This window comes from Lissotriton helveticus, chromosome 1_1 (genome assembly GCF_964261635.1).
Source record: "Lissotriton helveticus chromosome 1_1, aLisHel1.1, whole genome shotgun sequence".
Classification (NCBI taxonomy): Eukaryota; Metazoa; Chordata; class Amphibia; order Caudata; family Salamandridae; genus Lissotriton; species Lissotriton helveticus.
The window spans coordinates 421,832,268-421,853,347 of NC_136057.1; the positions used below are offsets into that span (position 1 = coordinate 421,832,268).

Genomic DNA, 21,080 nt, shown 5'->3' on the forward strand with positions numbered 1-21,080 from the left:
GACCTGTCAGTTTGGGCTTGGCTGTTCCCAATGGAGCAGGTTCAAAACCCTTTGGCATATGTCAGGGTCCAAACTGAGATGGCATGATGTGCCAAATAATGATTGCCTGGAATGCGGCCTGAGCAGTTACAGTGGCTGAGATTAAGTAAAGCATTCCATCTATCACTTTTTCGTATACTCTTGTATAATACTTTTGTGTAAAGCATCTCCCATATGACCAGGTATGGGAGGAATTGGCCCAGATCAGGCAGTCAAAATACATGTATTAGCCTAGTTCTTTCTTGGTATCTTAAGACATAGAACAGGACAGAGTAACACTGGTTTGCAATAATTGAACACAGAGCACCCTGCTATAAATATTGCAAGTCCTAGGGAGAAGATCTTTATTCATCAAAAAGACATCTGTCAGAAAAACAAAGCAGCAGGTAGGTGCCCAAAATGCTCGCCATTAACATTTTATCTGCTGTAATCAAATTTTAATGGTGTGCAAAGCTATCTCCATTTATGCACCTCACAGATATGGGGTGTGACTGGCCTGCTGGAAGAGGGTTTTGAGTACTGGCAAATTAGACTAGTAAGGAGTTATGGGAAATAATGTTATTTTGAAAGAGCACCTTCAAGGAAAGGGTGCAAAGAAGGGAGTTAGGAGCCGGAAAATACTTAGGAATAATTAACAGCAGGAATGAATGGGTGAAGGAAAGAAATAAAAGCAAACTTCTCTAGATGGAATAGAAAAACACCGTCCCCTTGATTCTATACAGAGAAAAAAAGATAACCACTAATAAATAACCAATGACTTTTACAGTTTTTGAAAACCATGAAAATTACTAGAAAAACACCACCTGATTTCACATTGTCGGATATAGTTAAACATATTAATGGATTTCGTAAGTCATAGCTCTGTTCTAGTTCAGATGCATTCCCCTACCTCACAAGTATGTTCCTTAGTGTAGCAGAAGAGATGGTTTCAGACAAAGATAGCAGCACCCTCTTCCTTCTTATACTCGCCCTCCTCACTACTCTCTTCCTTCCCAGCCTACTTCACTGTCTCCCTCCTTCACTCCTTCCTCTTATATTACCTCCTGCCCCCCCTCATTGTTGTACTTGTTTCCCATCTTTCTTTCGATCCCACCTGTCCTTCCTCTCTTAGCCCTTCTTCCCTCTCTTTGCCATTCTACCTTCTAGTTGTCCTTCTTCCCTCCTCCTTCCATCCTCCTTTTGTTGTCCTCTCTTTCCCCCCTGTCATCCTCTTCCGCTTTCTCTTCTCCACACTCCCTACTCTTCCACTTTATCCCCCATCTTCATTACTTCCTTCCCTCAAGTCCTCTTTCTCCCATCTTAACTCCCTTCCTGTCCTTTCCTTCCTACTGCCCCCCATCGGTTCTGCTCTGCCTTCTTCTCTCCTGTCCTCCCTTCTTCCAACTATCATCCTTCATTCCTCCATGCCTGGATCTCCTTTGTCCTGCCTTTTTCCCCTCACAGCCCCACTCATTTTCAAAATCTCATAATGGACGGAAAATGTTGATTTGCCTAGGCGAATGAAAGGCAGAGAATCTCAGACTTTTCTACCCTACAGTTTATTCAACAAGGTTATCGTCTTCATTCTGTCTAACATTGCCACACATCCCTTCTTGCTTTCCGTTTATAAACATTTTGATGAAGTGAGTACATGAAGGAAGTTCAGTTGCATCAGGTACAATATAAAGAGTTCCTCTTAGGGGCGTGGCTGAGCACGCAATGGTGGCGGACGTGCCTGGGTAGAGCTCCGTGAGAGACTCCCCTACCACAGGCCATTTATCCGTCACCTTTGACCGTTTTCTCCTGAGTTTGTCAGCGAGTGTGCACATAGCACCCTTCTCTCGTCTGCCGAAGTTTGGGGTTGCTGGCTCATTCCGAGCCGCCCCGACGGAGAAGAACGCTGTCTGTCCGACCTCCGACCATCGCGAGCCAACGTGGAGTCACTTGAGGTCGGGGATCCAACCGGCCGACTGGGCCTTGTGTCGCAGATCGCCACCCCGAACCTTCTGGCGACTCCTGATCGCCGTCGGAGCTCACTCCAGAGGACTGGCAAGGGGCCCAGGGAGACGGGGTGAGATCGGCCCCCACCTGACAGCGGAGGGGCTCGAGGGTGCGGACCGCTACCGGCGTGCATCCCCGACGCTGAGATTGCCGTATTTGACCTGAGGACTACCACTGGGTGCCTTGCGGTGTACCTTCCTTGTCTGCCGGGGTCCGAACCTCGCCACGTGCCTTACTCTACACCCCTGGGCTCCGGCTGAGACGCCCCTGTCTGGGACCCCTTCCGACAGTCACTCGGGATCACTTGAGGCCGGGGACGCGGCCTACTTACTTGGCTCTGCAGTGGCGCGGAGCGCCGAAAATTGCCGAAAGCAGCGCCGCCCTGCCTGGGACCCTACCTGGTGCCACACTCGGCGATGGGGAGTCGCTGACTTCCGCACCGCAGCAGCGCCCCGAAATCATCCGGGGACTGGACTGGAGGCAGCGAAATGCATAGTGAGTTGCGCCTGGAAGAAACCCCCCCCCCCCACTGATAACCCGAAGACTGGGCACAGAGGCAGATCCCTGCGTGTGCTTGAGGAAAATGAAATTTTGCCTGACCAAGATGCCCCCTACATGTACCCTATGTTACATGTCATGTGCATGTCACCCATGCACTTCCTCGTAGTGGCCTGAATCACTAGGCCCCTGCAATCATGTCCTGCATTAGAAATGCCTGTCATCAAGTTTCCCAAAAGTTAAGCTAACATGAAGGCCCATGTATTTTACATTGTGCACTTTTAAATAAATATCGTACTGAACCCTTTTTGTGGTTCAGATTGAACCACCAGTCCCTGAATTAATGTTTTCATGACTCCTGACACACTGAAAGCCGCAAGAAGCCCAGTAAGGCCTGCCAAGACAGTATTATGAATAACAGTTATCTGTTTGCTTTACAGAATCACATTTCAGTCTGGTGAAGAAGGTACACAGAACCCATCTGCATAGATAGGGCCCAGCCATTCTGTCTCTGTTTAAGTGGATTACAGTGCTTGCATCCATAGAAAGCTCATGCAACGAACGAATAAATATGCCCTTTCTGTCATTTAGTGACGAGCAACCTTTGCTTCAGATAATACATCCCCTGACTCTAGATATCAGTTGTACTAGCTGTGCTGGTCGCCTTGACACAAGAGATCTCTCTTCTAGATTGAAAGTCAGCTTCCTCCCAGTTACACGTCAATTGCACGTCATGCTCATGTTGCACACAAGTAGGACAAAGTTCGAGCTGGTCATGCAAACTCCTCCTCTGTGTACCACCCACCTATGACACCTACCTATCACCTACCTATGACTCATAAAGTGTACGCCCACATGCTCTTATCTCTTTCTTTCTTGCTCTGCCTGGAGTGCTCCGCCCTATGTACAAGGAGTAAAATGTATATATTCCGTTCATTGTTATTAAATGTTAGAAGACTCTTCCTGAACCTCAGTGGTGATGGAACATATTCTCCCATGACTCGAGTTATTGGAATAAAGCCCATTTTAACTCAGATACCACGCTGCGGTGGGCGACATCATCAGAGGGCTTACGCTGGGGCCCACTCGCCGGCTTACCCTACCATCTGCTGTTGGGGCGCTCCTGTGCACGAACCTCCGCTCTGGGCCTGGACAACTACTACAGACCTGCCCTGTGATCTATGCATTTCTTCCGCCCCATACTACCTTGTGACAATAGCGACGGCCCTTGAGACTACCTCGACTCAACGAGATCACTTGCTCATCCAAGCCGCGACCTCCTCTGCGGTACTAGTGTTGAGGCATCTGCACACGGGCGTGACTACGAGCCGCCTCAGGAGACGAACTAATACCCCCCGACGCAAGTGAGGACTGCAAGGGCCTGCGAGCTAATCTGTCTGATTTCCTTGGAGCTGTTCTGCCCTATCCCGCCAGTGGGCCTCCCTTTGAAAGTGGCATGGGAGACGGTGACGTGATCAGTCAGAGGTGTGTTTCAAAGGATCTCGCTATGTCGGTGGGACCTAAAACGAGAGCTGTAACCAGCAACACGCTGGTGATGGGGAAAATGGCGAAGCAGGCTGAGACGGACCAAACCGCCTCCAAGCTAGACACGATGTTGGCAGCTATGGAAAGACTTGAGGAATCAATGCAGCTGACCCGCGCCTCCTTAGAGACTAAAATTGATAGCGTGGCCATAGATATGACGCACCTCCGAGCTGACCTCAAAAAACTCTCTGAGAGGACGATGACTCTGGAGACCGCCGTGACGGAGCTGTCTCCCAAAATCTCCCAGCTGGATAAACACGTGAAAGACCTCCATAACAGGGTAGAGTTCCTGGAGGATCGTGCAGAGGATGCGGAAGGGCGGGCGAGACGGAACAACATTCGCATCGTGGGCCTGCCGGAATGATGGGAACCCAGAGAAGCACCGGAACATATGGAGTGGTGGCTCAGGGATATTCTCCCGGAAGGTACCCTCTCGCAGTACTTTGTTGTGGAGCGCGCCCATCATGTTCCAGCCAAACCTCCCCCGAGGGCTCCAACCCTAGGCCCATGCTCATCCGCGTACTGAACTATCGCGATCGAGACACTATTCTGTGTGAGGTCAGAAAGCTGTCAGAAATCAGGATTGACAATGCAACAATTATGTTCTTCCCGGACTACACAATACAGGTGCAGCGGCAAAGACACTCCTTTCTGGGAGTCAAGCAGCGACTCCGCAGCCTAGTCTCAAATATTCACCACTGTTCCCTGCTCGCCTAAGAGTTGACGCCCAGGACAAAACACACTTCTTCAATACTCCGGAGGCCGCTGAGTCCTGGCTTGTCGCGGGCGTTGTTACGGAGCCTGGCGGACTGCCCCCGAGGACACAGGCGCGGCAGGGGAGCCCGACTGCGCCGACATAGAAGACACTCGGCGGCGAGTTCGGTGCACCCAGAGGCGAATGTGGGCCCTACCCCTGAACACCGACATGAAGAGCAACAGGAGGCTATCCGTAGAGTGTCGGAGATCAGCGGCTCGCTGATGGAAATCCCAGCCCCGGGAGCTAGCCCTGAAGATCTGGTGAGCGACGACAAGTATATATATATATATATGGGTTGACGGATTCTCAAGTGTCAGCCGAACTCCCAGATGTTACACCGCAGACGGCTGATTTGCTTCACTGACTTTGCTACAGACTCACTGGCCGACAGTGAGAAACACACACCACCCGCCTGCGACCTCTGTGCACCTGCGCTACTGTTGGACGAGGGAGCTGCTGATGGTGCTTTGCAGGTACCGTGGCGAGGACACCGAGTCTGACGTTGGTTCCCTGCTGTAGATGGTCCTGTTACTGGTGAGTTCTAAGTTTCTGCGGAGGGGGCAGATGTGCCATCCCCCAGTGGTAAGTGTTTGCCCGCGACCTGTCCGATGTGGTTGCCGGTCATCTGCCGCTCAGACTGCACCTGATGCCGGGTACTCTTGCTGATGAAGGGCTGTGCGACAATGGAAGCCTGTGATGGGGGGAGTACACCCTCACCATGCCTGCATGAACCGATTGTACATTTAGTGCACGAGCTCAGCGAACCCCCCCCCCCCTTGAACTTACGAACAGTTAGTGCTCATTAGAGCGTTTGGACGACGGCATGTTTCGCAGTCGACCTTTTGGCCTTATAGTTCTGTATTTCATAGTTATGGGTCTGGTGCTTATTTCCCTTCCCTCTGATGTGTGTTGGCGAGGTGGTGTGATTATGTGGTCCAAACGCTGTGCATTTTGTAACAATTTGATCTGTTGGGATACTGATCGTGGTGCTGTGGGCGGGCGGTGGACCTGGGAGGTGGGGAAGCGATGTCGAAATGTCTACGATTAAATTTTGCACCTGGAATGTGCGTGGTATGCACTCCCCCTCACGTCGTTATCAGGTACACTCATATCTCAAGCGTCACCAGGTACACATAGCGCTGATACAAGAGACGCACCTGACAGACATAGAGGTACATACTCTGCGCCGCCGGTGGAGGGGGCAACTATACGCCACAGGCTTCTCGGCATACGCGCGCGGGGCTCTGATATGGATTCGTCCAGGGGTCCCCTTCGATCTCACACACAGCAACATTGACAAAGAAGGCAGATATGTGCTACTTCAGGGCAGACTGGATGGCCAACACATAGTCATAGCCTCTATTTATGCTCCCAACATTGACCAAGGGCGTTTCCTTGCACAATTGTCGACATCGATAGCGTCATGGCAGGGCGTGCCGCTTTTGTGTGTATGACTGATTGCAACGACCTGTGGCAAATAATCTGCACTACAGCATAATTTATCACTTCTGTTTACATATGTGTAATGTTGTACAATAACAAAATGCAATAAACATATTCAAACAAAAAAAAAATATAAAGAGTTCCTCTTTCAAGTATGACATACATGATTCTGACTAGGCGGGTTAGAAAGCATTCAAGACTTTCTTTATCTGAGATTTCTGAACAAATTCTGGGAGAAAGAAACATTGAAAATGATGGCCATCATTTAATTATTAGAATTTATTAATAGATCTGCATGACTGAATGGCGCCCTTAGACCTGAAAGACTCCTTTTCCATTTATTTATACTGCTGACGCACAGCCGTTCTGTTAGCAATGAGTGTAATTACAAAAGTGATGGTGGCAACTAAATTGAACATGGCCATATTACATGTTGATTCATAAATCAATGCTTGAATCTTGAAAAACCTCACTTGCAAGTTTAGAGATGGAACATCTTCAGCCGACATGCAATCTGTTATTTTATCTGTCTAGTCCTTGGAATTATATTTGCACTTTACATGTTCCAACAGACAAAATTAATACTGGATAAAACTTTGCGGAATTAGATTTTCTTTAATAATTGGCAAGTGTTTACCATCACCATATACTGTGCCAAAGTGGGATTTAAATTCAGTGGGCTTTTTTGCCTTTGGATCATCTTAGAAGTTTTTCTAATTGTACTTGTTGCCATTATATCTGCTGTTACGTCTGGATGGAAAAATTGTGAACTTCAAGCCTAGTCACTCAAATCCCAATACACTTCTCATAACCTACAGATATACTCAAAATAAGCTTTTATGTTGGTCTAAGTACAGTCTTCCGATTCAGTGGTCTTTACCTTCTAAATATCATAGAAAGTAATCATAGCAATTTTCTTTCTGAATCCTCACTCTTTATGAAGTAGAATGATTCACAGGTTAGATCCTTAGAAACTGTTTGAAGTACTTTAAGGTTTGCAATCGCATAGTGAAAAAGGAGCCTCCTGAAGAAATTTGAAGGCATTTCGCCATGTGCACTGCTGCTATATCGACATTGACTTAAAAGTCCCCATGCAGCGATAATCAATCAGTATTTAAGTGCGACTACTCACCCATGAGGGTCTTTAAGCACGGGGGAGGGAGCCTGGAGATCCGACTGGGTGCTGAGGTTCAGTTGAAGAGCAAGGTCTTGAGGTCCTTCCTGAATTGGGCCAGTGACTAGGACAGCCTGAGGTGAAGAGGTAGGGTGTTCCAGGTTTTCGAGGCGAGGTAGGAAAAGGACCTTCCTCTGGTCCTCATCTTGCAGATTCGAGGGACGGTAGCAAGGGACAGTTGAGCTGAGCGAAGGTGTCTGGTGGATGCGTTGAATGAGAGCGATGGTTGATGTATGCTGGTCAGGTGTCGTAGAGGGCTTTGTAGGCGTGTGTGAGGAGCTTGAACGTGACTCTTGTTGTGTGGGGGCCAGTTAAGTTCTTGCAGGAGTTCGGAGATGTGGCTGCGGTGGGGGATGTTCAGGACCAGTCTGGCTGTGGCATTTTGAAAGTTCTGTAGTTTCCTGAGGAGTTTTTGGGTAACGCCTTCGTAGAGTGCATTGACGTAGCCTAGTCTGTTGCTGATGAGTGCAAGGGCACTCATCAGCAACAGCAGCAACTTGACCATCTCCAACATCATGGATGACATTGCACCACTCCAACAAAAAACTGCCTCAACAAAAATATCCAAACTATGGTACAACGACAATCTAAACACAGAACGCCGCAACCTCAGGGCAGCTGAACGTACCTGGAAATCCAATTCCTCCTTGGACCAACTAAAACTCCTTAGAGACTAGGAGCTCCTACAACAAACCAATCAGGAGCGCTAAAGCTGACTATTTCAGACACCAACTCGATCAAGCTGCTAACCGACCCAAGAAACTTTTCAAACTGGTCAAACAGCAATCGCTGGTAGGTCCAAAACACTCTGACTCTAGAGGCAGCCCACCCTCATGCGACAAACTTGCTGCTTTCTTCACAGAGAAATCAAGACTCATCACCATTGAGCTCTCGCCTCTAAGAAGGCTCTCCTGCCACCCTCTGGGTCTGCACCACCCTTTGACACCTTAGAAAAGTGAACATGTATCAGCCTGATCACTAAGTACAATGCATCATGGGGCACCCATTCAGTAAAAAAGACCTCAACAAGATTCTTCAGAATATCATCACATCTAACCACTTCAGTGACCTGTTGCCCCAGGCCATCTTCAAAGAAATCAAATATGTTCTCATTACCACCTGGACAAGGATTGTAAACGCTTCTCTATCACAAGGCACGATCCCTGACTGCCTAAAAGCAGCTCAGGTGTCACCTATTCTAAAAAAAAAAAAAATGCAGATAAAGCTGACCTCAATAATTTCTGACCTCAATAATTTCTGACCTATCTCCAATATGCCCACCCTAGCCAAACTCCTAGAAAAATGCTTACAATCCCAACATTGTGCTCACATAGAGAACTTTTAACTCCTAGAGCAGCATCAATCTTGTTTTAGGAAGGGGTACAGTACTGAATGGGCTCTCACGCACGTTATGAATGACATTTTAAAAATGATTGACCAAAAGAATTCCTGCTTTTTAATCCTCCTTGACTTTTCCTCCGCATTAGACACTGTTAATCATGACAACCTCCTGTCCATTCTGAAGAACAAGATGGGCTTCTCGGGTCGGGTGTTACAATGGTTCTCGTCCTTCCTCCACCGCAGGTCACAAAGAATCAAGGCAAGCCACTACCTCTCCAGAACTCATCGGTGTCCCCCAAGGGTCAGCCCTTTCTCCGATCCTCTTCAACCTCTTCTTGGAACCATTAGCAAATTCACCAAATTCCATGAACATTTTCTTTCACATGTATGCGGAGGATACGCAACTCTACTTGAAAATCTCATCCCCGGAAAACATAATTTCACTCAACACTACCCTATTGTGTACTCAAAATTGGTTAACTGAGAACCATCACCTGCTCAACACCTCGAAAACTGATTTCCTACTCCTCTCTCCTCTGAACCACATCCCCAAGCCAGACCTGTGGCTGAACCACGTCACTGCTTTCTACTGCACCTGTTTCATCATAGACTCTAGGATCACCCTGGACAAGCACCAGAATATGAAAAATCACATCAGTAATGTGTGTAAGGGTGTTAATCTTTTGATGAGGACACTTAGAAATATCAAACCATTCCTTCCATAATCTGACTTTAAGCAGGTGGTCCAAGCGCTTGTCTTGCCGTGACTAGACTATGGCAGCACTACGCTCTATGGCCTTCCTAAATACATCCTGGACCCTCTAAGGGCATCACCGAGTCTTCCCAAGCGGATGAGGATGAGGACTTTGGTCTTGTCCGAGATGAGCTTGAGACAGCTGTCTCTCATCCAGGTGGTGACCGCCTTACTCCCGTTTTGGAAGTTGTTTCTGGCGAATGTGGGCTCATTGGTGAGGAAGAGGATCAGCTGGGTTTCGTCGGTAAAGGAGACGATGTGGAGTCCGTGGTTCCTGACTATGGCTGTGAGCGGAGCCATGTAGACATCAAAGAGTGGGGCTTAGAAAAAAGCACTGGGGGACTCAGCGTCCGATCTCGGTGGGTTCTGAGAGGAAAGGTGTGTCTGACTTGCTGAGTGAGGAAGGAACGGATCCAGTCTAAGGCTTTATTTTGGATGCCGGCGTCGTGGAGTCTTGTGCTTAAGGTGCTGAGGGAAACTGTGTCGAAGGCAGACGAGAGGTCCACGGGGATGAGGGCTGCTGTTTCTCCTCGGTTGAGGAGGGAGTGGATGTCATCGGTGTCGGCGAGGAGGATGGACTTGTTGCTGTGGTTGCTTTGGAAGCCGAATTGAGGTGTCCGTGACGTGGTTGGTTTCGATGAACTCTGAGAGTTAGGTGTTGGTGGCCTTCCTGATGACTTTGGCTGAGAAGGGAAGCAGGGATATGGGTCTGAAATTCTTGAGGTCTGTCAGGTCAGCCGACGGTTTCTTCAGCAGGGGCTTGAGCTTGGTGTGTTTCCAGACATCTAGGAAGGTGGCGGTCTCGGTAGTGCAGCGTATTTTGGGGGTGATGGAGGTGGTGGTTTTGTGGAAGATGTGGTGTGGGCAGGGGTCAGTGGGGGCTCCTGAGTGAATACTTTGCATGGTCATAAGAGTCGTCCATGGTGAGTGGGGTCCAGTTGAGCAGGATCTGTTGGGGGTCATCGTTGCGTGTGGTGGTGGCAGGAGTGATAGGCAGGTCTTGGGTGTCGAAGCTGTAGATCTGCTTGATCTTGTGATGAGGTGCTAAGTTTGTTACAGAGGTCTTGGGACGGTGGGACTTCTATGGTCTCCTTGTTGGGGTTTGGTGAACTCCTTGATGATTTTGAAGAATTATTTGCTGTGGGACCACTGCCTGCTTAACATATTATTTTAAACCGTTCTCAAAGGGAGAGGGACCCTTGGGGCCCCCTTCCATTTTGCACATGGGTTAAAGTTGGTGGTAAAGTGTGAATGTTTTGTGACCGCATTTCCATTGTAAGACATTTGTACATACCATTCAGATTCGGCATTAGTTTGGAACGCCCTAAACACGCCCCACAAACACAAATTGTTATTCACTAACGTGTTACAGAATCCCAAATTATGTTATCTACTTTTGAAAAAAGCATTTTGGCTGTTGAAAACTGGCGAATCAGCCATTTCCTACCAGACAAATGCTTTGTACATGTGACATTCCCTCAATTTATTTATTTTTTCAGTGGATAAGCTGGTTGAAAAAAATATTTCAAGCTGGAAATATAACCACATCATAAGCCAATAACAGTTAAACAATGTTTTGAGAAGGCTTCCTTTATTTTTCCTTTATTATGCAAAAATGTCAATAAAAATAAGATGCACGCACAGTTGGGGAAAGCACAATGTTGGATTTGGGAATTATCTACCCTTAATCGATAGAGCTACTAGTTGCAGTCGTTCTTTTAGCATCTCAATGTTCTGCTTGCTATGCGTGATAGCACTCAGGCTCCATTTACAAAACCTTCCATGTAGCAAACTCATTTCTTATGTGTTAATGAGCCCACTTAACTTTAACAGTACGCATACATCTGTTTAAATCGGATTGAACCTCAACATTCTAACCTGGGCACAAGAAAACAGTGGTGACCGCCCTGGTTTTGTCCCGCCTGGATTATTTATTTATTTTATTTATTTTATGGAGTTTGTAGAGCGCGCAGCTACCCCCTAGGGGGTGTCCCGGCGCTAAAATCCAGGGGTACCCAAGTGAAAAGAAAAGGGAAGTGAAAAAGAAGGAGATGAAGGGGAAACTAGAGTCCGGAGAAAAGCCAGGTTTTAAGTTTGGCTCGGAAGATGGTTTCAGAGGGACAAAACCTCAGCTCAAGCGGAAGGGAATTCCAGAGTCTGGCAGCAATGACACCGAAACCTCTGCCACCGGTTCTGGACAGTCTGAAACGGGGCGAGATCAGGAGGCGGAGGTCATTGGATCTCAGGGATCTGGTGGAGCGAGATATCGAGACCCGATTTTGCAGGTAAGTAGGACCGAGGTTGTTGACGGCTCGATAGGTAAGAGTGAGGACCTTAAACTGGATGCGGCTAGCCACAGGGAGCCAGTGGAGTTTCCTCCGGTATGCAGAGACAGATTGACGGTACGGGATATTACCGATCAGTCTGGCTGCAGCATTCTGGACGATCTGCAGCCGACCAATCAGGTACTGGGGGGCCCCTGCATAGAGGCTATTGGCATAGTCCAGGTGGGACGTGATAAGGGCCTGGGTAACTGTGCGGCGGGAATCCATGGGGAGGTACGGAAGGATCTTTCTTATCATGCGTAGTTTCATGAAGCAGGCGGAAGTGACTTTGTTGATCTGAGTTTTACATGACAAGGAGTCATCAAATTGGAAGCCAAGGTTCCGTGCCGAGTGAACCGGGGAAGGGGCAGGATCAAGAGCCGTAGGCCACCACCAAGAAGAGGGGATAAAGGTTTTCTGATTAAAAAACAGAACCTCTGTTTTGTCTGCGTTCAATCTAAGGTGGTTCATAGTCATCCAGCCACTGATGTTAAGGAGGCATTGGCGGAAGTTGAGAAATGCGGAGTCCGAGTGGTCCCGAAAGGAAAACACCAGCTGTGTGTCGTCAGCGTAAGAGACCACCCTGACTCCGTAAGATTCCACCACGTCCGCCAAGGGGGCCAGATAGACGTTGAAGAACAGGGGGCTTAGGGCGGAGCCCTGCGGCACCCCACAAGACAGAGGTTTTTTCTCTGACTTAAAAGGGCGTAGCAGTACCCTTTGACTTCTGGATGAGAGGAAGGACTCGATCCAGCCGAGGGCAGTGCCACCAATGCCTATCTGCTTGAGACGATCCAGGAGGATGGGGTGCGAAACCGTGTCGAATGCCGCGGACAGGTCGAGGAGAACCAACATGGCCTCCTCGCCCCTGTCCACGCACTCCCGGATGGTCTCAGACACCTCCAGCAGGGCCGTCTCGGTACTGAATCCTGCTCTGAAACCGGATTGAGATCCATGAAGCAGAGAGTGGTCTTCTAGATAGTCCGTAAGTTGGAGCTGTACGGCTTTCTCCAGGACCTTGGCGGGTTTAGGGAGAAGGGAAATGGGACGGTAGTTAGAAAAGACAGCGGGGTCTGCGTCTGCCTTTTTCAGAATGGGAATCACCAATGCCTCCTTCCAGGTGGTTGGGAAGAAGCCATGGTGAAGGGAAGCATTCCAGACGGAGAGGAAAGGGCAGGCCAGTGAAGGCGCCAGTTCTCCCATAATTTTAGCAGCAGCAGATTATTGCAACAGCCTATTTCTTGATGCTCAACAGGGGCTTCCGAATAAATTACAGGCCCTGCAAAACGCAGCAGCTCGACTTATCACAGGCTTACCAAAGTTTGCATCCGTTTCCCAGGAATTGGTGAAGCTGCATTGGCTCCCAGTGCGGAAGCGGATCTCTTTCAAAGCCTTGTGCATAGTCTTCAAGGCCCTTCGAGGTCTCGGTCCGTCGTTTCTAAAACAGTACTTCCAATGGTACAGGCCTGGAAGACATCTTAGGTCATTTAACATGGGGCTGATCATGACCCCCGGTCAAGAAAAGCACGCTGGGGAGGCAGGAGCTTTGTCTTGGGGGCAGCCAGGGCTTGGAATGCTCTGCCTTTGGCTCTTAGACAGATTACAGATTTGATGGCCTTTCGTAAAGGTTTGAAAACATGGCTTTTCTTACATTAAACTTCAGGCTTAGGTGAGGGGATCTTTCATTCCATCGCCAGGACACCGTCTGGTAACCGTGCGCTCTATAAATGTTATGAATAAATAAATAAATAAAGTCAAATAGAGGTTTTTTTATGCATTCCTCAGACCTCGAACTGTAGGTTTAAAACACACCAGACCGGTTTAATTATGATAAACCAAACCTGAAGAACCAGTTCCAATTACTCCAAGTAATCAGTGATGGAATATCTATAGTTGCTGTGTTCGCTTTTCTAGTATATGCCTCATCATTTTGACTGGGCATTTGCTGTAGCTGAGGATTGTTTGCCCTGGCCATGTAGAGCTTGCTCTGCTTGAGACGATGTCAAGTTTAACGACGGCTGCTCATATGCTTTGATTTCATGCTGGTGCCACCAGAATTGTTTATCTTGGAGCTCTTAGTCTACAAACTGTATTTTACTTGCTTTGACTGTTTTTGACGTTTTGTCTCTTAGCGTGTGTATTTGGTTGGATCACCTGTTTTCAAATAGAAATCAAATACACATATGGCGATGGGGTTAGACTGTATTGTCTTCACTCAACTATTGAATGGTGCCCTAATGATAAGCCGATGTACAGTCATTCTTTCCAAGAGTGCGTACAGTTGTTATGTTCTACATAGTTTGGGGTCTTTTCTGCAGCATACTCGTATCAGTAGATGCCCTTTAAGTGAAGGATCTGTTTTCAATGATAGATAGCATAAGGGTGCACTAAAATAGTAGTGCTGTGCACTTTGTGTGTAGGTCATCATCGTGTAAGCATTTGAAAGCTTTCCATACAGCTAAATGCATTATCCAACCCACTTCACAAATGTCTCTGCAACATTAATTAGCTAGGACACATTTTGCCTCCAGTTACTCCGCCAGGGTATGTTGAGCGGTAAAGCCCGCTTAATGTGTATATGTTGCATGCACAGTGTGATCTTTGCTAAGCTTTTGTCAGGATTTTCAGGTGATGTTTAGTAGAGACTAAAACAACAGTTACTTGCATAATTTTGTGAAGAGTATTCAGAGTTTTAGGAATAAACGTTTAGGGCCAATAATGTTAGAATGGTACTCAATAGCTTGTTCTTATTTTTGATTGCAGACTTTCCCGATTTAAAAAAAACAACGAAAGATGGACAAAAATGCAAGAACAGAAGAGCTTTTTGGCAGCAGGAATTTTCCAGAACACCAGCAATATTTTCCAGATATCTCTCCATTACGCATGTGTTCACAAAACCAGCAGACCCCACTCTCCTACCGTCCAGGAACTCAAAGTCTATATCCTAGTATTGTTTCCACTGCAAAGTCACGGATTCCGAATAACTACTCAGGGACTTGTACATCAGAGCTGCTGCCGACATTTACTGTCTCCTCAGAGGTACTTGCTCACAGGACAGGCAGTACAGTCTGTGCTGAAAGTAATGCACATTCACTGATAAATGGATCTATGGAAAACCCTTCAAGTTGTAAGCCAAACTATATGCCTTATTGTGTATCCAGTGCTTCTGCTACTCATACGATTGAGTCTTCCTCACAAAGTCAAGCCAGCAATGGCAATTTGAAGGTGCAGCTTCTACAATCACGTCCTTATATGTACACAAGTGGCACTGGCAGTTCTGGGCAACAGACCTTGCAGCAACAACAGCACTCTGTAAAAGATCATGGAAATTATATTGCTAAACAAAAAGGCAACACTTTACCAAATGGGATGCAGATAGTATGGGTGCAACCTCAAAATTTCAATCAACCAGGTTTTCAACAGAGCTCAAACAAACTGGCCTCTCTTCGACCAATCAATCTAAACCTTAAATCTCAGCATAATATATGTCTTCCAAATGAACAGCCCAAAGCAAGTTCTGCCCATGCAGCGGTGATGCATACAGATGTACCACATCAAATTACGCATAACAGTTTTCTGACAAATCCACAGTATCTACATCCTCCAACAAACTTTACGCTTCAAAATACACCAATTTCAAAGCAGCCTAAAGCTATATATATTCTTCCTAAGGAAACAAACATGCATGTAAGTTCTCAGCAGCAAATGGTAGCCTTTCAAAATGTGCACAGCCGAGGCAATTTTGCAAATGCATCTGTGTCAGATACCAGTGTGCCTAGCCAAAACTCATGCAGTCAGGCGCTACAGCATCCAAATTTTGTAAGCAATCAAAATCTTAACCACCACAATAATTTGACTCCTAGCTTTACTGCTAGCTCAACAACCCCACCAATGCAATGCCAGCTAGCTAGACAGAGGAATGACATTTTACAAAATCAGCACTTTCTAAGGAATGATATCACCTCTGGAAATCATTCTCCCAATGCGAATGTCTGCCAAATGAAGACCAGTTCATACATATCGCAGCGGAACTATTCCACATCCTTACAGCCTGAAAACACTGTTACATCTTTTAGTCACAGCAAAACTGGTTTAAATAGCTTCAACATGGCTGAAGTTGCCATTTCACAAAGCACATACAGGAATGGAAATGCAATTCAAACTACTAAAGTTGTTTCTGGTGAACAAAGCCCACATACACCAACAACAGGAGAAAGTCGTCCTGCTTGTAACCCAGAAATAAACCACTGTGCCAGAGAGCAAGTGGGTCAGTATGTGAATGCTACAGCCAACAACCTGGGTGCAGAAGATGCAGTAATAACAGAAGAAGATATGATGAAAGAGGTCAAAATCTTAATGCACGCTAAAGAGTACTTCTTAAATAGTTATAATGTGTTTAAAGAAAAACGTAAATTATATGAATCTTCAACAATTAACACAATTAAGCCTATTAATAAACCCGGCCCCAAGCTTTCTAATAATTTGAACTCTAGTTATGTTTCGAATGTGAGCCCAAATGTTTCTTGTGTTGCTACAGACCATCCATCTCCTCCACCTTGTACTGCACAGACTCATGCAAGTCTTCTACCAATTACCTCAGAGCAGTTAGTGACCCAGAAGAACCAGGCCCAGCACACAATAGTTGAGCAGCAATGGAACTTCAAGGATAGGTCATCAAATTTCAGTGGTCAGTTATTAGACAACTATTGCTATCCGGACTCTGCTGCCGTTGCCTCTATCAGTCCTACCGCTGGGGATAGGGAGACTCATATTAGCAAGTTTTCAGAAGGAAAGTATTTACAACCTGATAAAACTCTTACTGCTAATCATGATTGGATGTTTGAGAATAGTGCAGCTATGCCAGATGTTTTGAACACTGATACAGTAGACCTACAAGAAAAAACAAATGTTAATATTGAGCCAATTGACTTTTGTCAAAGCAATGATCAGTTAAAATTGGTAGCTCAAAGGGTGGAAAAGATGGCTGAGCTACAAAGAGAGAAACACAATATTATTTATAATAGCCAGAGTAGCAATCTAAACCCATCACTGGCTCAGTTATCAGAGAGAAATGGAAAATCGTTAAACTTTCCAGGGACATATAACACTGTTGAAACAGATCCCCGGGAACAGAGCAGAAGTTCATATTCAAACAAATCTGAAAGAAGTTCAATATTGACTGATTTAATAACAGAGGTGATTCATAATTATTCAAAACCAGCAGAGACAGATCCAGATTTTCCTAACTCTTCCCAGCAGCAATTTGGTGTGCCCCTTACTAATAACGACGACGTTTTGATTAATATAGTTAGTCAGTCCTGTTCCAATTCAATTGATTCAACTTCAGAAATTGTATCTACTTACCAACATGAACCTGTCAAAAAAATGCCCAAACCTCTACCGACTGAAGCTGGTTTATCAAATGCGAGCGAGGACATATTCAATTCCTGTATTGACATGTTGGAAATCCCAACCTCAAATAGACTTGTTCAAGGTAAACCAATGCCAAATACAAATATGGATATACCCTTACTCTGTACAGCTACTTGTACTGAAAACGAAAAAGTTCAGAAAAATGAGCAACAAACCATAACTATGTATAAAAAAAACTTCCCTCTAAATAATCCTAATGGAGCCCACCCAAGTACTGTTCCTGGGCCTAAACAGGATTCTTTGAGTTTGAACGTGGTAAAGGCTGTTGAACCTCAAGTTGCAATTGTGAATCCTTTATTCCTGTCAAATTCAAAAAGTCCAGTTGCTGATCAACAAAACAAATCGGAAGAACTTGAAAGTTGTCCAGTTGTTCAAGAAGATACCGTATGTAATTTTCTAGCTGATAAAACACAGTGTGTGATTGGAGGTGCTCTACAACCAGCAATCCCAGATATTTTTTCAGAAGCAACACCTTCACATCTTCCCAATATGAATACTGGTTCTTGTAAATCAGAATCAGACACAACCTTGACAGCCGGTACAGATAAATGTGAAATAGTTACACCTAGTGACTATTCTGACTGTCAAAGTGTAAATGAAAATTGTGTTAATCAGTGTCTTCAAACAGAGAAATTGACAAGCCACCTAGAAAGCTGTCAGACCCCTGAACCTGTAGGTGTCCTATTGCACGAGCATGAGAAGTGTAACTCTTTAACACCTCAAACGAGCCTGTTGTCTATAGAGAGTTCATTTTCCAGGCAAGACTTCAGTTTGGATGATTCTGCCGATTGCATTAAAGATGCATCTGATGAACAGTTAAAGATTTCTAGTTTTTGCACGCTGGTGGAGGGTAATAGCTGTTATGATTCACAAATTGCAGAAATGTTTGATAATATTTCTTTTAAACAATCAGAAAGTTGCCTGACTTCTCAAGAAAACATGGTTTCAGAAAAAACAAAAGAACTGGAATGTAATCCTCTTAAACACTCAGTTGCATCAGACCTGGTAGAGCAATCGTTGGTTGATGTAGATAAATCCAAACATCACTCCTCAAATGGACAATCTCACCCTACTGAAAATTGCGAGGAAACTAATGAATACAGTCTAGTTAAGTCTAATGAAGTAGTAGTAGAATGTCTTTTGGAAGACAAGACTGAACAAATGCAGAATTGTTTGGACTCCGGCATTGTAGAAAAGGAACCTATTGATAAAAATGATACACTGAATGAAAGCCAGAATCCTTCAAATGTAGATGTGAGTGCAATGATGGAAAGTATTTGCAGTAAAGAAGAACAATCCACAGAGCATTATGCTTTAATGCATATGGAAAGCGAAACCTTGGATTTGGAGACAATACTTTCAAATGATGAGCTAAATCAAGATGAGCATTTTTCTGATGTAAGTGATACCAACAACTGTTTTGCTATTGAAGAACACTATGAAGGCACCTCTCAGAAAGAATCACCTCCATTTCTGAATGACCAGCTGTCTGCTCTTCAAAGAGAGTTTCCTTATGGCTTTGAACCACCTGAAAGTACAGATGTTCCGGAAAAACACTTGTTGCCAGGAAAAAAAGATTTTGATATGAAAGATTGCACTGTTGCTGGGGAATCTCCACTTAATACTAACGTTTTTCCGCTAGTTGATTGTGATCCTAATAAAGATTGTTCTACGAGTTGTGTAATTGAGCAAAACGTTTCTGGAAATGAGTCAGTGGCTACCAAGTTTAGTAATAATGGCAGTGCTTCTTCATTAGACACGTGTGATCCTCAACAGAGCTCTTTAATTCAAGGTATACCAAACTGTGAGACTCCTCAAGGTCATGTGGTGCAGTTCGATGAGGAATCCAATATTTTTCCGGAAGACATTAGTGATTCTGAAAAGGATGACTGTATTAGTAACATAAAAATTACAGTTCTTGATTCAGAACAAATGATTAAGTTTTTTCCGGAGATATCATCCTATTCTGTCACTAACACCAACACGCAGTGCAGTCAACAGCAGAGTCAATGTGACAATACTATAAAGGTGAAAAACCGTGAGACTCAACTCGACTCAAACAAACAAGACCTAGCCTCGCCGAAAGGTACTGATGAAAACTGCTCATCTACAAATACAAAATTATTTTGTTGTTTGTTTCGTTGGTTGTCATCTGATTATAATGATGTGCCAAAATGTTCATGTGTGCCTATCCATGAAAAAGATGGTATTGAGAGCTCTTTAGGCTCTAACCAGACACATTTCAAGGAACAACTGGATAACTCCACCAATGTAAAATATTTACAGGATGAGTTACTAGCAGACCATATAGAGGCCAGTGGTGTACAAACGTCACTGGAGCAAAAAGGCAAAAAGCAACAAAATAGCTCTGCAACAAAAGACAATGTTACTAGATCAAAGGCTGATTGTCATACTAGCCCATTAGAAGTACAGTACAAACCATTGAAGAATAAGCTCAACCAACCATTGAATAAAACAAAATATTGGATAAAACCTAAAAATCAAGGAAAAAAGAGACGACGTAAGCATTCTACACCTAACCCTGATTCAGGTGAGGCTTTTATTGGATTAAAATGTGATGTACAGCCTTCTGAACATCCTGTACCTAATGCAGATTTGTGTGTTAACAACTCTCTTCCTGTAAGGGATCACAAACCTTGCAAGAAGGATTTTGTAACTGAAAAGAAACACAATTATCTAGCTCTTAAAGGTAAAATGAAAAGTGGAAAATTAGTTCTTGATACAGGCTGTCTGAAGTTTAGTAACACCACATCTAGTAGGCCTGCACATGTTACGTTGAGCATGAATGATAAACCTGAGGAAATAAACACGCTCAATAAGAAAATGAAGCACATTGAAGATCATTCAAATATCCAGAATAGAAAGCAACTTAACAGTGATGCTGAAACCTGTCTGTTTGCTGGAAAAAGAAGTGCAAACAGAGAAATGTCAAAGGAAAAGCTACTATCAGCGGAGCCTGGTCCATTTCAGTGGGCAACAACTGCATCAAATGTTAAGGTGCTATATCAATCAAACCATGCTGAAAGTGTCGTTAATAGGCATACCCTAAAGGTACAGGAATATTTTCAGCGTCGAAAACCTGAGCACAAAAAAGCTGCTAAGAAAATGTCTACGAGATGTCAAGGTGCAAACAAAAATAAAATTAATGACCCTATAAAAAAAAGAAAATCGCAGAATTTTAAATGGAAAAAAAGAGACTTCGCTCTAGAAAATACATTGGAGTTTTACATGTCACCTGAATCCTTGGAAGATGTTGAGCCTAATCACCAAGGCATACCACAAAAATCTTTCATATTGAAGTCCTGTTCCCCTGCAAAAGTAAACACCTTATACAGTGCTGAACCCAAGGATAACCGTCTGAGTGACAAAGATATAAAGAAACTTGATAGCAATGTATTGATTTTGAACAAGGAAGCTGATATTCAAAAAAGGACTACAATTCCAGGACAAGCGGCTAAAGAATCTAGCAAAAATTATCTTAATAGAGTTGCATTTAAAAACACTTCAACAGAAAAAATACATCTCAGAAGATTAGACTTTGAATGGTCATCTGGCAAATTAGTTGGGACCCAAAAATCACAAAAAGCATTGGACTCCTCTGCTTCACAAAATGATGTGCAAAAATCAAAGGTGCTAGAATTTAAACTGTGTCCAGAAGAAATGTTCAACTGCAGTGCTACGGATGAATCACACGAAAGTGACATTGCAGTACCCGACAAAGAGAAAAGCTGGATCGAAGGTACATTTTTAATTTGTAGAATGTTATTCTAT

The 21,080-nt window shown here is 44.9% G+C and overlaps 1 protein-coding gene across 2 annotated transcripts in view; it reads left to right on the forward strand.

Moving 5' to 3' along the window:
• The window catches only part of LOC144810444 (uncharacterized), a 538,113-nt gene that overhangs the window by 217,086 nt on the left and 299,947 nt on the right, over nucleotides 1-21,080 (forward strand). For both annotated transcript variants that reach the window (XM_078673784.1, XM_078673785.1), the window contains exon 5: nucleotides 14,619-21,048. In XM_078673784.1, coding sequence (XP_078529910.1) covers nucleotides 14,649-21,048 — 6,400 coding nt within the window. In that variant the 5' untranslated portion in view covers nucleotides 14,619-14,648. The remainder of the gene's footprint in view (nucleotides 1-14,618; nucleotides 21,049-21,080) is intronic.